The sequence below is a fragment of the Sarcophilus harrisii genome, chromosome 3 (assembly GCF_902635505.1).
Source record: "Sarcophilus harrisii chromosome 3, mSarHar1.11, whole genome shotgun sequence".
Classification (NCBI taxonomy): Eukaryota; Metazoa; Chordata; class Mammalia; order Dasyuromorphia; family Dasyuridae; genus Sarcophilus; species Sarcophilus harrisii.
The window spans coordinates 147,787,514-147,802,833 of NC_045428.1; the positions used below are offsets into that span (position 1 = coordinate 147,787,514).

The 15,320-nt window shown below is 34.2% G+C and overlaps 1 protein-coding gene across 1 annotated transcript in view; it reads left to right on the forward strand.

The window, feature by feature from the left end:
• Positions 1 to 15,320, forward strand: part of UBAC2 (UBA domain containing 2) — a 251,807-nt gene that overhangs the window by 174,408 nt on the left and 62,079 nt on the right. The window contains exon 7 of the mRNA XM_031958618.1: positions 12,530 to 12,775. Within this exon, the coding sequence (XP_031814478.1) occupies positions 12,530 to 12,775 (246 nt within the window). The remainder of the gene's footprint in view (positions 1 to 12,529; positions 12,776 to 15,320) is intronic.

Here is a 15,320-nt window from a genome sequence, read left to right on the forward strand (position 1 = left end):
GAGAGAGAGAGAGAGAGAGAAAGACACAGAGAGAGAGATAGAACGAGAGAGAGAAGCTCTGTGTGTGTGTGTGTGTGTGTGTGTGTGTGTGTGTACTTGGAAATTAAATCAATACAAATATTCTGTGTCCTGCCTTTATTGTTAAAGCTTTCAAGGAATCTTCTAAGATTTGCTACGTTTAGGAGATCGTTTTTATAGCTGTTGAGATTATTTTTTGCTTTTACCAAATCAAATGAGTTTCTTTACATCAACAGTACCTCTTGTACTGTTTTTGTCTTGCTTTCCTTCTCATTGAGAGGACTGCCATGGGTTAAGCCCACAGAGTGACTGATAAGCTGATGTATCAGACCATCTCATTATCTCAGCTCTGTTTCCTCTGTGTCGCTCTTCACTAAACTTCAACCCCATAAGGTCAACCATGAGGTCATTACGGTGCATTCTTGCTGTCACCATTATTCTTGATTATTGTTCTTGTCTGGTGTTTCAAACTTGGGATTTGCAGGAAATGAGACATTCATGAACCTTCTAACATTTAAGAAAAAGGAAGTTTGTTTAACAGTTTGATAGGGAAGTCATTCACCATAGCATTGATTCAGGTAGATGGAGACATGTCATGTCTTTTTACAAAAATATCTGTGTGGAAGGGTGTGTTAACTCACATGGCATTTGGTCATCCTCTAAGGATGAGAGTTCTGAATTCTTCATGGCCCATATTATTTTGTTTTAGATTATACTAGCTAGCTGTATAGACAGGTAGTTCCATAGTCTCCTAGATCAATCAAGTATCAAGAATGACTTCTTTGTCTTTTAGGAAAAAACAAAAAGCCCAATGATAAGCGTCAGAAGAGATTGTACCTACCACCCCTTGGCAAACCATGAAACCAAGAAAAATATAAAATGGATTTTAGTTCTCTACAACTCTCTTATTTTTCTCCCTTGACAGTATCAGAGTAGTAAAAAAAGGAAGCAGAGGATGTTGAGAATCACATGTTTATTGATTTTAATAAATATTTTTACTTCATTTCAAAACATTAACATAGTTGTTGTCCAGTGATGAAAAAAAGTTTTAATTTATTATTTATTAATTTAATTATTCAAATGTTAGCTTTACCTTTGTAAAAGAATCCAGAAGATATAAAGAATGTCTGACCGAAATGGAAGGCAGGCACACAGAGTCTACAAGACATAGACTGAACAGGAGAAATAGCACTTCAAGAGTTGAGCAACAACAGCAGCGGGGACCAGTGTTACTAGCCCTGCCACACATAAAGAGTTAAGATGCCAAGATTTGGTGGCACATGTTTTGCATGAAGAAGCCAATATAAGATTTATTGATTTATATACTTTATTTTGCATCCAGTATGTTAAGAAATATTATCCTTTATTACAATCTTCATGATAAGCATTTGTAGTATAAGACCATGGTAAAAATAATTGTTTATGTATCTATTACAGAAGTTAAAGGGATGGAAAAATTCTATGCAGACTTGAATAAGGTCCTCTAACTTAAATTAATATATACTTTAATAGTGATTAAGACAAAGGTCATCATAGGGAAAGTGAACAAAAAAGTTATTAGAAAATATAGTTGAGAAGTGAGAAAGGGAGGGAACTCCAAAGTTTGCAGGCTCCATGGAAGCCTCACACCTGAATATTATAATGGAGGTTTTGATATGAAAATATGGTGAAAATATGGATTCAGAGTCAAGAAGACCAGATTTTGAATCCTACTTCTGATATTTACTGGCTTTGTGACTCTCTCTGGGAAAGTCACAGAACTTCTCTCTGTCTTGATTGCTCTTATTTAAGAAAAGAACAGTAATATAATAAGTCAGGAAGTGCTGAATATGATGTATACCAGATAACATCACGGACATAAAATTGATTATGTTTGAGCAGACAGGAAACGATCACCGACTGATCTCAAAATCATTTTGAAATCATTTGAATGTGTCCAATTAGACCACCTCCTTATTTGGTCTTTTGCATTTCTTACTTTTCAAAGTTTTATTTTGCAATACATTTCTTTAACACCCTCTCTCCTGTCCACATTTTCAATAATGACTCTGAATAGTTAAGTACATGTTAATTGATTTTGGAATATCCCTACTGTGTTTTGGGGAAGGGGGGTAATGTTCAGTAACTTACTATACTTTATCATTCTAAAAATAACCATAGTTTATAGAGTTAAGAAGATAGAGTTATTTCAGGGAAGTGACACTGAAAGGAAGCTTCATGGAGGAGATGCGATTTTAGTTGGACAGATTGGCAGGATCTGAGCTGAGAAAAAAGAGCATTCTAAGTAGAAGGAATAGCCAGAATTTGCAGCTGTCAGCTATATTTCTGTGCCTGCCACTGTAGCTGTCTTAGCCTGTCTCCTTTATTCCCTTTGTGCTGTGATGATTCTAATCTGTTGTGGGCTAAGAAAATCTATAATCAAATTTAAGGTTTGCATGTTAAAATTAAGTTGGATCAGTGTGTGGCCTAATGGATAGAGAGCACTCTTGAAGTTGGTAAGGTTTAATTTGAACTACCACTCCTGAGCAAATCGCTTAGCATCTCCTTGCTCAAGAAAACCCCACCCTCCAAGACTTTAATTTGCAGAGATAGTTCTGACTGGCCCTGATGAGTAGAGAAGTTTCCTTGACTGGGACTTTTCTAGACTAGTGAAATCACAGGTCCAGCCCTTATCTCTATTTTATGGCAAATGAGAGTTGGGTAACTTGAGTCAGAGTTAAGAAGCAATAATAGATGATTAAATTTTATTGACTTTGTGACTGAGTTGAGTATTCAGAGATTACTTCATTTATCTCCTGCTCCAATTGCATTGTCAGTGGGGTTAAAGATGCCTTAAATTTAATCTCTAAGTAACTATTATTATATAAACTAATTTTTTTTTATTAAGTTGCCCTGGAAGTATGTAGCATTTTAGTTGATAAAAAAATAGTAACCTGATAGTATCTCCTGATGATGTTCAAATGGCATGGCTATTTCCCTGTCCACAGGGAAGCTGAAAATAACACTTCCTCTTATATACAATATTCCCCTCTTCTAAACCTTACCTAGCAAAGTATATTGTTGACAGTTCATTAGTTCAAATTTGGAACTTTTTAATAGGAAACACCTTTATTTTCTTTTTTCCCCTTCTAACCTCCCCCATTCTATATTCACACATCTGTCACCCTGCAAAAGGGCACTGCTTTCCCTTCTTACTGATGATAACAACAACTAGAAAGTTGTTATCATTGTCAGCAGAAGTTTCCTTAGTGTTCCCTGTGCTATCATTTCATCTCCTCTTCCATTTTCCTCTCAGCTGCTTATTTCCATATCACTGGTTGAGAGAGTCAAACCTGTCTGGTAATAATATTGAGCAAAGTTGTGATAAGACAGAAAATGATTGATGGATTTTGGTAAAAGGATCATGTTGGGGTGTACAAGATGAGATTTCATAAGTCTCCCTCTGTTATTTTATGGAGAATGGCATTAACAAACTGTATTAAATAAAAGTAGACACAGACTGCATTTCATTGGGGGTAGCAAATTTCTTTGTTTCTCTGTCAGAAAGATATGGTATTAAGCTCCTTTAGAAATCCTTTCTTTTGCATAATGACAATAACATCTGACATTTATGTAACACTTGAAAGTTTGCAAAATATATTGTCATTTGATTCTCACAGTAACACTATGAGGTAGGTGTGATTATCCCTTTCTTAAGATGAAGTAACTGAAACTTTCAGGGTCATACAACTAATAAATTACTCATAAATTTAAGCCTATGTATTTTTTATTATAATTTCAACATTTTGCTTCACATTATTGTGAGATTCAGATCATTGCACAGCTTTTTGTTGTTTGGCCATTTCAATCATGCCTGAAACTTTGTGATCCCATTTCAGATTTTCTTGGCAAAGATACTGGAGTAGTTTGTGGTTACTTTTCCAGATCATTTTAAAGAAGAGAAAACAGGCAAACAGAGTTAAGTGACTTGCCCAAGGTCAGGCTGGATTTGAACTCATGAAGATGAGTTTTCCTGATTCTAGGCCCAATAATCTATCCCTGGCACTACCTACATCTATGTCAAAATTATTGTCAAATAATATGAAATTTGATTTAGTGAAAATTTAAAAAGTTTATTTATATATATTATATATAATAATAATGAAGAAACTTTTACTATAAATGTTGTTTGCTTCAGTTGTTTTAGAAATTGAGTTCAATTGCATAACGTTAATATTACTGGAAAGGCAATCAGTATAGATGAGAATTGCTAAATATTCTGATGTTTTACATAAAATAATTGAAGCAGGTTTTTACACTGATCAACAAATTTTTTATTTGGATGAAATATCCAAATATTTCAGAATTTACAATTCTTAGAAGAAAAAACTCAAAGTGAATTTAATGTTTCTAGAGATTGCCTAATACTTTTATTGGGAGTCTAAATACAGAAGGAAATTTTAAATTAAAACCTTTGTTTCTTTATTGATATCAAAATCCTCATATTCTGAGAGGCTATAATTATCGAATATTTCAAATTCTTTTGTAACCAATTAAGAAAGTATGGGTGACTAAAGTAGTTTTCAAAGACTAATTTTCAAATTGTTTTAGCCCACCTACTAAAAAATATTGCAAAGACAATTTAATCACATTTAAAGTATTACTGATTTTAGATAATGCCCCCAGCTTATCCAACTATACTTGGTATGAGAATGTGAGTAAGCAGATCCACCAAGATGTAGGTAAAACTGTACCTCTACCATCATCTACATGGGAATTTAAAGAAAGAGAAGACAGTTCAAGCTATACTGCTTAAAATAATTAAATGATTATAATGCTTTTATCATTTTATTACTGTAAGTTTATCTTTGGGTACCATATTCAGTATTTTTTATTTTTAAAAATTTTGCTTTCTCTAACTATAACTTTGTAATAAACCTGAATCAGAAATATTTTTTCTTATCTTTTGCTTCATATTATTTATAAATAGACGAAATCTTATTTAGAGCTTTGTTCCATTGCATAGTTCTATTTGGTTGGAACAAATTATCATATTTTACATTTTAATTTCCAATGAATTGAATTAGAATAATGAGAACACTTCACAGGATTCATTATTTGAAATAATCAGGAAAGACCTAACAATAAATGCAGGACTTTGTAAAACCCTAAGTAAAATATAAATCAGTTCTTTTCTAAGACTTTGTTATGATTATTAACAAGTAACTAGCTACTCCTGGTAGAAATCATACTCAGAAGGCACAGAATGTTATACTTGAGCTTGAATCCTCCCTCAAAAACTTACTAGTTGACGATAGGCAAATCACAGCCTCTCTGCACCTTCATTTTTTCATCTGTAAATGGGATTAGCATTAGCATCTACCTCAAAAGGCTATAGCTTTGAAGATCAAATGAGATAACGTATAGAAAGAATTTTACAAAACCCAAACTGCTAGCTAAGTACTCACTAGCTGTTCTTGTATCACAAGTGTTTAACTCAGTAGATCAAATATAGTCCTATGTTGTCTCTTCTATCAGGAGTCTCCAATGTATATATTAAGATCATAAAGAATTCTTGATAGAAATAAATTTTTTCACCAAATCTCCAAATATTTGTATCAAGCAAGGTCTGAAACAGAGAGACACATATTTGTCAAAGGTGTTGTCCTGTACAAAATCTCAGTGAAAGCCCTCTTCCATTGTAAATGATGCTTCTATAAGTTGATGACTTCTAATTGATTGTATCAAGCCCAATAACATTATAATACTTATTTAATTAGAACCATAACCACTTAAAAAAGGCTCACCCAAAAATCCAGGCAGGAAAGCAAGCAGATTAAGATTCCCTGTTGTTCAGACTCTTAAGTAGATGGGTGATATTTTAATCCATCAGCACATAGATCTTGAACATGCCCTGTCCATGGAGCATGGACCGAGTCTAGGAAGAACAAGAGGTAAATAAAAGTGGTTTATATTCGGGGCAGCTAGGTAACATAGTGGATAGAGCACCAGCTCTGAAGTCAGGAGGACCTGAGTTCAAATGTGGCTTCAGACATTTAACATTTCCGGGCTATGTGACCCTGGGTGAGTCACGTAACCCCAATTGCCTCTGCAAAAAGAAAAAAAAAGTGGTTTATAATCAAGAAATTGCTTAGCATTTTCAATGATCCTAAAATCCTACGTTGCACCAGTCTTTTCTCCCAAGATATTCTCTACTTGTAAATCAAAAAAGACCATGTTCATTGAAAAATCAAAATCACGGGTGAGCCAAAGGTCAATAAAGAGACTGGGCTGTAGCATTTTACTAGTCATGTCTTAGACATAAATGGCATAAAAGGTAAGGATAGAGACTGGACATCTATTTTCATTGGTAATAAGAAACTCCAGTTTAAGAAGCTCCTTCTCCCTATGTGACTGGGTACCTACCCTGCAACTCAGAGTTTGTGAGAACTGCCCTAGGGCACTCTGAGATTAAATGACTTGCCTTGGGTCCCCTAGCCAGTGTGTGTCTGAAGCAAGGCTTGAATATGTAATGTGCAATACATATAGTTTATAAAAGAGGTGGGCCTGTCATGTATAGAGATCAAGTGATAATAGGCAGATAGCCCAAGTACCACATGACATAACATTAAAAATTCTAAAGAGAAGGTTTGGGGGACATCTTTTGTGAAGGATTTATGAGAAAAGAAAGATAAAAGTCATGATTAAGCAGATGTAGATGAGATGTGTATCTATTCTATTAGAAGAACAACCCACCTTGATGAGGTTAGAGATTCTGTTAATGTGCATTAGTTTTAAATATAAGGAAGAGTACTATGAATTTTTTCTTTATGAGGACAAATAATCTACATTTTTCCTAAAGTTGTTGTTTTCTCTAATAGATCCAATAGATTCTTCTCTAAGAACTTGCTGCTAAGAACCTTGTGATACAATCAGTTGCAAGACTCCTACCCCAACTTCCTATTCCTTGGATTTATCTCCACCCACAAAGTAAATATAAAATAATAGGGGCAGGAGATACTGGCAGCTTGGAGCATCAGGCAAGGACTCATAGAAAATACAGTACCTTGAAAGAATTTATCCTTTGTTGCAGCCATCTTAAGAGCTCAAAGCATATGAGCCCTTTGATCTCAGAGGCGAGATGAATGAGGAAGGAGACTCATAGAGTGTGAAAAGAGCTCCAATTTATTATTGATATACATCGTGCAAGCATGATCAGTGCATGAACAGTAGGCAATCCCTAATCCTTATTCAGAGAAGCAGCTCTTGGGCTTTGAGTATGTATGGTATCTGCCAATGGGAGGAGAGCCTATCCAGCAATACAGCAGGTCGCTCACAGGCTAGAGGCCCTGTCAAGGCATCCCTACTCACACATTGGCTGTGACCTTCGGATTATCCCCATTCCCATGGTCACGAATCATTGTACCTTGTGCAACAAGGGCGTTTCTGCAATGTGGCAGAAAATTTATTGTACACCAAAGGTCGAGGTGGCCTCGTTACTCCCTCTCGGCAGAGTCCCATAGCCTAGCAATACTTCTCCCAGGTGGAGAAGAGGAGGAGTGCACTCTGGCCATGGCACTATGCTATGTGGGATATTGTAGGCAACGGACTAACAGGCTTGTTATAACATCAAATATGTTATAGAGAGCAATGTATTAAAAGGCTAGAGAAGCAAATTAGAGCCAGATTGAGTAAGGCTATGCATTCCAAACAGTATTTTGTATCCTTAGAAATAGCCATAGATTAGTAAATGGTATGCATATGACAGGATCAAAAACCAAAATGACGTTAGAAATAATAAAAATGTTCTTTATTTTAAATTTTAATATTTTATTTTCCCCAATTACATGTAAAACAGTTTTTTTTAATATTTGTCTTTAAAACTTTGAATTCCAGATTCTCTCCCTTTTGTCTCACTCTCAAACTCCTTTAAGGGGGTATATGTGAAATTATGCTAAACATTTCCATAAAAGTTATGTTGTGAAAGAAAATATAGGTCTTCCCCACCATTAAAGTCCTCAAGAAAAATAAAGTTTTTTTTAAAAAAAAGTATGCTTAATCTAAATTCACATGCAATCAGTTCTTTCTCTAGGTGTGGATACCATCTTTTATCATGAGCCCTTTAACAGTAGTCTTGAATCATTGTATTGCTGAATAGCAAAGTCATTCATAGCTGATCATCCCAGAACATCACTATTATTTTATACGTAGTACATTTCACTTTGCTTGTGCTCATGGAGTACTTTTCAGGTTTTTCTGAGAGCATCCTGCTCCTCATCTTCCACGGAATAATAATATTCCATCATAATTGCATATCAGCTATTCCACAATTGATGGACATCCCCTCAATTTTCAGTTCTTTGGCCTGAGAAGAGGACTGTTATAAATAACTTTGCACATAAAGGTCCTTTTCTTTTTAAAAAATCTCTATGGGATTCATACCTAGTAGTAGTATTCTTGACAATTCAAGTCAAAGAATATACGTGATTTTTTTTAGCCCTTTTGGGTATACTTTATATTTTTAAATCATTTATCAATTGAGGAATAGCCCCCCTTTTTTATTTTTATAAATTTGGTTCAGTTCCCTATACATTTGAGAAAGGATGAGAAATTTCTAATCAGAGAAACTTATTTCAAAATCCCCCCCATTTATTCTATTCTCTCTTTCCTTTCACCCAGACCCTCCTCAAAGTATTTTGCTACTGACCACCCCCCATATATCTTATACTTCCTCCATTCCCATATTCCCCTCACTCCTTCTTTCTTGCAGTAAGATAAATTTCTGTACCCATATTGAGTGTGCATGTTATTTTCTTTTTTTGACCCAATTCTGATGAGAACAAGGTTCACTCATTTCCCCTTTTCCCCTCCACTATAAAAGCTTTTTCTTGCCTCTTTTATAAAAGGCAGATAACTTACACCTTTCCAACTCTCCCTTTGTCTTTCTCCCAGTATGTTCCTCTCACACCTCTTAATTTTATTTTTTTATATTATCCCTTTATATTGACTCACACTTGTTTCCTCTAGATATATATATATATATATATATATATATATATATATATATATATATATATATATATACTCCTTCTAACTATGATGACAATGAGAAAGTTTTATGAGTTATAAGTATCATCCTTCCATGTAGGACTATAAACAAGTAAAACTTTTTAAAATTAATTAATTAATTGATTGATTTTAATAATTTTAACTTTTTATTGACAGAACCCATGCCTGGGTAATTTTTTACAACTTTATCCCTCACATTCATTTCTGTTCCAACTTTTCCCCTTCTTCCCTCCACCCCCTCCCCCAGATGACAAGCAGTCCTATACATGTTAAATATGTCACAGTATATCCTAAATACCATATACATGAGCAGAACCGAACAATTCTTGTTGCACAGGGAGAATTGGATTCAGAAGGTAAAAATAACCTGAGAAGAAAAACAAAAATGCAAACAGTTTACATTCATTTCCCAGTGTTCTTTCTTTGGGTGTAGCTGATTCTGTCCATCATTGGTCAATTGAAACTGAGTTAGATCTTCTCTTTGTCAAAGAAATCCACCTCCATCAGAATACATCCTCATTCAGTATCATTGTTGAAGTATATAATGATCTTCTGGTTCTTCTCATTTCACTTAGCATCAGTTCATGTAAGTCTCTCTAAGCCTCTCTGTATTCATCCTGCTGGTCATTTCTTATAGAACAATCATATTCCATAACATTCATATATCACAACTTATTCAGCCATTCTCCAATTGAAGGACATCTACTCAGTTTCCAGTTTCTGGCCACTACAAAGAGGGCTGCCACAAACATTCTTGCACATACAGGTCCCTTTCCCTTCTTTAAGATCTCTTTGGGATATAAGCTCAGAAGTAACATTGCTAGATCAAAGGGTATGCACAGTTTGATAACTGTTTGAACATAGTTCCAAATGGCTCTCCAGAATGACTGGATGTATTCACAATTCCACCAACAATGTATTAGTGTTCCTATTTTCCCACATCCCCTCCAACATTTTGCATTATCTTTCCCTATCATTCTAGCCAATCTGACAGGTATGTAGTGCTTTCTCAGAGTTATCTTAATTTGAATTTCTCTGATTAATAATGAACAAGTAAAACTTATTAAGTCCCTTAGGATATCTCTTTTCTTATTACCTTCTTATGCTTCTCCTGTGTCCTCTATTTGAAAATCAGATTTTCTATTCTGCTCTGGGTTTTTTCATCACGAATGCTTGAAAGTCCTCTATTTCATTGAATGTTCACCTTTTACTCTGAAGAATTATATTTGGTTTTGCTGAGTAGGTGATTTCTTCATTGTAACCAACCCTAGCTCCATTACTCTCTGGATTATCCTATTCCAAGTTCTCTGGTCCTAAATCTTGTATTATCCTAACCGTGCCTCTACTGTACTTGAATTGTTTCTTTCTGAATGCTTGCAGTAGTTTCTCCTTGACTGTGGAGTTCCAGAATTTGGCTATTATATTCCAGAGAGTTTTCATCTTGGGATCTCTTTTAGGAGGTAATCAATAGATTCTTTCACTTTCTATTTTACCCTCTGCCTTTACCTTCTATTTTACCTATTTAATTTATCAGGGCAGTTTTCCGTTTGTTGTTTTGTTTTGTTTTTTGTTTTTAATATGGGTTTTCAGATAGTCCAATAATTGTTAAGTTATCTCTCCTGAATCTATTTTTCTAGATTGTTTTTACAATGAGATATTTCACATTGTTTTCTTCTTTTCTTTTTTTTTCCCATCCTTTTGGTTTTGTTTGATTGTTTCTTGATTTCTCATAGGAATTATTTTCCTTAGTAAACTTTTGTACCTCCTTTCACATTTGGCCAGTTTTGCTTTTTTAAGGCATTCTTCTCATTAGCTTTTTGAATTTCTTTAGTACTACTCTCAATTCTCTTCACAATTTTTCTTCTTTCTATCTTACTTGATTTTCAAAATGTCTTTTGAATTTTTCCGTGGCCTGGGACCAATTCTTTGTTTGTTTGTTTGTTTGTTTCTTTTTTGGACAAAAGAGCTTTGTTATATTCTTGAGTCTGTTTTGGTCTTCCTTATCACCAATGTATCTTTCTGTGGTCAGAATCTTTTTATGTTGTCTGCTCATTTTCCCAGCCCATTACTTGGCTTTTAACACTTTGTTAAAGTAAGGCTCTGTTTCCAGAGTGAAGGGTGCACTGTCTCAAACTGTTTTCAGAGATATTTCTAGGGACCTGACCATCATCACTCTTTTCTGCCCTGGAACTGGTAGGAGGAGGGTTCCATTCTACTCTGTGGCTATAACAGTTATGTGCTCCACTCTGGTGACTAAGAGCCAACACTTTTGTCTGTGTTTGGTCATTTGCCAAGGGGATTAATTAAGGATCAATAGAATATGAAAGTACTTTTGATAGTAAGATATTTTTATTTGGTGAGTTTTTGGAATAAAGAAATTTTTTTCATATTTTTTTCTATGTAGTACTTAAAATGAAGAGTGAGAACTTCCTTTTTCCATCTCCAGACTACTCTTAAGAATCAATAAATTACTTTGCTTTGCTGAATTAATTTGATGCTTTGTTGATTTGTAATCCCAAGCATATACTTCAGGACAGCATAGTAGAATGAATAGAGTACAGGATGTAGAGTCCAGGCAACTTTAATTCAAATCCTACTTCAGATACTTAAAAACTGGAATTTACTACATAAATATATTTTACATAATTGCATGTGTATGTAACCTATATCAGATTGTTTACCTTCTCAGGGAGAGAGGAAAAGATAGAATTTAGAGTTCAGAACTTTAAGGAAAAAAACCTGAATGTTAAAAATGTTTTTACATGGAATTGTTGGGAAAAAGTAAAAATATTACTTAGGGATACTCTGTGATTCAGAGCATGTCATCTGTGAGCCTAAATTTCCTCATTTGTAAAAAGGAAATAATCATAGCATCTATCTCATAGGTTTGTTGTGAAAATCAAATGAAATAAAACATCTTTGCAAATTTTAAAGTACTATATAAAAGTGATCTGCTATTATTGTTGATAAAAATAAATATTCATCCATTTGGTAGTCATTATCTACATATTTTAATGCATTTATCAAACATTAAGTGCCTATTATAAAATGCAGTAATAACTAGAGTATAGAGAGGGTAAATAGAACAGTTACTTTCTCAAAGAAAATTGTTGTTTGTCATTCATTCTCAAATAAGAACTGTGACATCAGGAAGATATCTTGACTTTGAGTTGGATTTAAGTGAGGGAGGGCTCTGCAAAATCACCAGTCTCACCCTTTCCTCCCCAAAAGAAATTTCAAGTTAGCTAAACTAGTAGTAGCTTTATATATAATAGTTTATATTTTAAAATGACTTTGTTGTTGACCCATTTAAGTCTTAAAAGAAATACTCTCACGTGAAAGAATATCATTTTCAGTCCTGTGTCTTATTTGATATTCAGACATTTGAAAGATTAGTATATTTGTGTGTTTTTGTAAATTTCATTACATTTTAAAATTTTTGTTGGGATTTTTTTTCTTTTAGATTGCTGGTATGTGTTATACCAATAGTGTGTTAAAAGTTCATCAGGTTCTTTGCATACCTCGCTGGATGGCAAAGTTGTTTTCCTGGACACTTGAACCCATCTTCTCTTCTTCGGAACCAACCAATGAAGTCAGAATTGGAATGGGAGCAACAGTAGACATTCAGAGGCAGCAAAGAATGGAATTGCTTGATCGTCAGCTAATGTTATCTCAGTTTGCACACATGAGGCGACAACAACAGCAGCAGGTACTTAGCTTTTTAAAACCCAGTAGTTAATTAATTGGCAAACATCACATTAACAGACATCATTTCATTGTTGATCTTCCATGTGGGAGTGGTCCACAGGTCACCAAGTAATAATACAGATTTTGTATCTTCAGATAGAATGTGTATTTTCCCTAGCTTTTTCAGAAAAAGAAACATTTGCTATAAATGTATATACATAGAGAGAGAGAGAAAGGAAGGGAAGAAGAGATGGAGAAAGAGAGAGACAGAGAAAGTCAGAGAGAGAGAGAGCTTAATTACTATTTAAGTAACATGGCATTCTATTTGTTTCAGACAAGCATAATTTCTTGGAGAAACACCAACCTAGTTAGCAAGAAGTGTTATTTATCTGGCTTTCTATCAGATATAAGCCACAGTGTCTTCCTGTTAACATGCTTGTAACCCCTCATTGACAGACAAAGGTAACCATTATTAATTTTCCTTGATTGAGAAGAAGACACCAGAAGGAGAAACTTGATAAGGAGTTGTCCAGATACCAACTTTTTCTTAATCTCATTATTATTTTCTCTTTAGAAAATATTTCTAATGTTCACTTGCATATGATAGTGTGCTTACAGAAATGTAATACCATATTACTAGTTGTCAGGCAGAATATATAAAATGTCATTAAACCAATATTGTACTTCAAACAACATTACTGGGTCCTTTTTTGTTGTTAATAAATGCTGGATAATGCAGGCACATTAATCCAAAAGTGCTTTGCCCTTTTCACTCCCTAGCTTTTCTTGTCTCTTAACATTCCTGAAGTAATGAAATTTTACGATATTTATTTTTGGTAGCCTTGTTAATTCTTCTCATCAACTTGATTTTTCTTTAGAAATCTCGATGAGTCATGATATGAAAGATTATCCTATATTTTCATAAACTGTTGTTGGGGATGGGCAGAGAAGGGACAGATATAAAATTACTTTCATTTTTTTTCATTATGTTTTAATGTTAATACAAACATTATTTTTAAGTTATGACAATACTGCTTGACTACAAATTTTTTTTTTTCTTTATTTAATAGCCTTTTATTTACAGGATATATACATAGGTAACTTTACAGCATTAACAATTGCCAAACCTCTTGTTCCAATTTTTCACCTCTTACCCCCCCACCCCCTCCCCTAAATGTCAGGATGACCAGTAGATGTTAAAATATATTAAAATATAACTTAGATACTCAATAAGTATACATGACCAAAACATTATTTTGCTGTACAAAAAGAATCAGACTCTGAATTATTGTACAATTAGCTTGTGAAGGAAATCAAAAATACAGGTGTGCATAACTATAGGGATTGGGAATTCAATGTAATGGTTTTTAGTCATCTCCCAGAGTTCTTTTTCTGGGTATAGCTAGTTCAGTTCATTACTGATCCATTAGAAATGATTTGGTTGATCTCGTTGCTGAGGATGGCCTGATCCATCAGAACTGGTCATCATCTAGTATTGTTGTAGAAGTATATAATGATCTCCTGGTCCTGCTCATTTCACTCAGCATCAGTTCGTGTAAGTCTCTCCAGGCCTTTCTGAAATCATCCTGTTGGTCATTTCTTACAGAACAGTAATATTCCATAATTTTCATATACCACAATTTATTCAGCCATTCTCCAACTGATGGACATCCATTCAGTTTCCAGTTTCTAGCCACTACAAAAAGGGCTGCCACAAACATTCGTGCACATACAGGTCCCTTTCCCTTCTTTATAATCTCTTTGGGATATAATCCCAGTAGTAACACTGCTGGATCAAAGGGTATGCACAGTTTGATAACTTTTTGAGCATAGATCCAAACTACTCTCCAAAATGGTTGGATTCGTTCACAACTCCACCAACAATGAATCAATGTCCCAGTTTTCCCACATCCCCTCCAACAATCATCATTATTTTTTCCTGTCATCTTAGCCAATCTGACAGGTGTGTAGTGGTATCTTAGAGTTGTCTTAATTTGCATTTCTCTGATTAATAATGACTTGGAGCATCTTTTCATATGACTAGAAATAGTTTCAATTTCTTCATCTGAGAATTGTCTGTTCATATCCTTTGACCATTTTTCAATTGGAGAATGGCTTGATTTTTTATAAATTAGAGTTAATTCTCTATATATTTTGGAAATGAGGCCTTTATCAGAACCTTTGACTGTAAAAATATTTTCCCAGTTTATTGCTTCCCTTCTAATCTTGTCTGCATTAGTTTTGTTTGTACAAAAACTTTTCAGTTTGGTATAATCGAAATTTTCTATTTTGTGATCAGTAATGATCTCTAGTTCTGCTTTGGTCATAAAGACCTTCCCCTTCCACAGGTCTGAGAGGTAAACTATCCTATGTTTCTCTAATTTATTAATAATTTCATTCTTTATGCCTAGGTCATGAACCCATTTTGACCTTATCTTGGTTTGACTACAAATTATTGAGTTATTATTTCTTAGGGAATATGGAATCAGTGTCTGCTTTATGTAGTTCCTCTTGTGCAGTTTAATTTCTATAGAAATTCACCTATATGCGGATTATTCATATTTTAG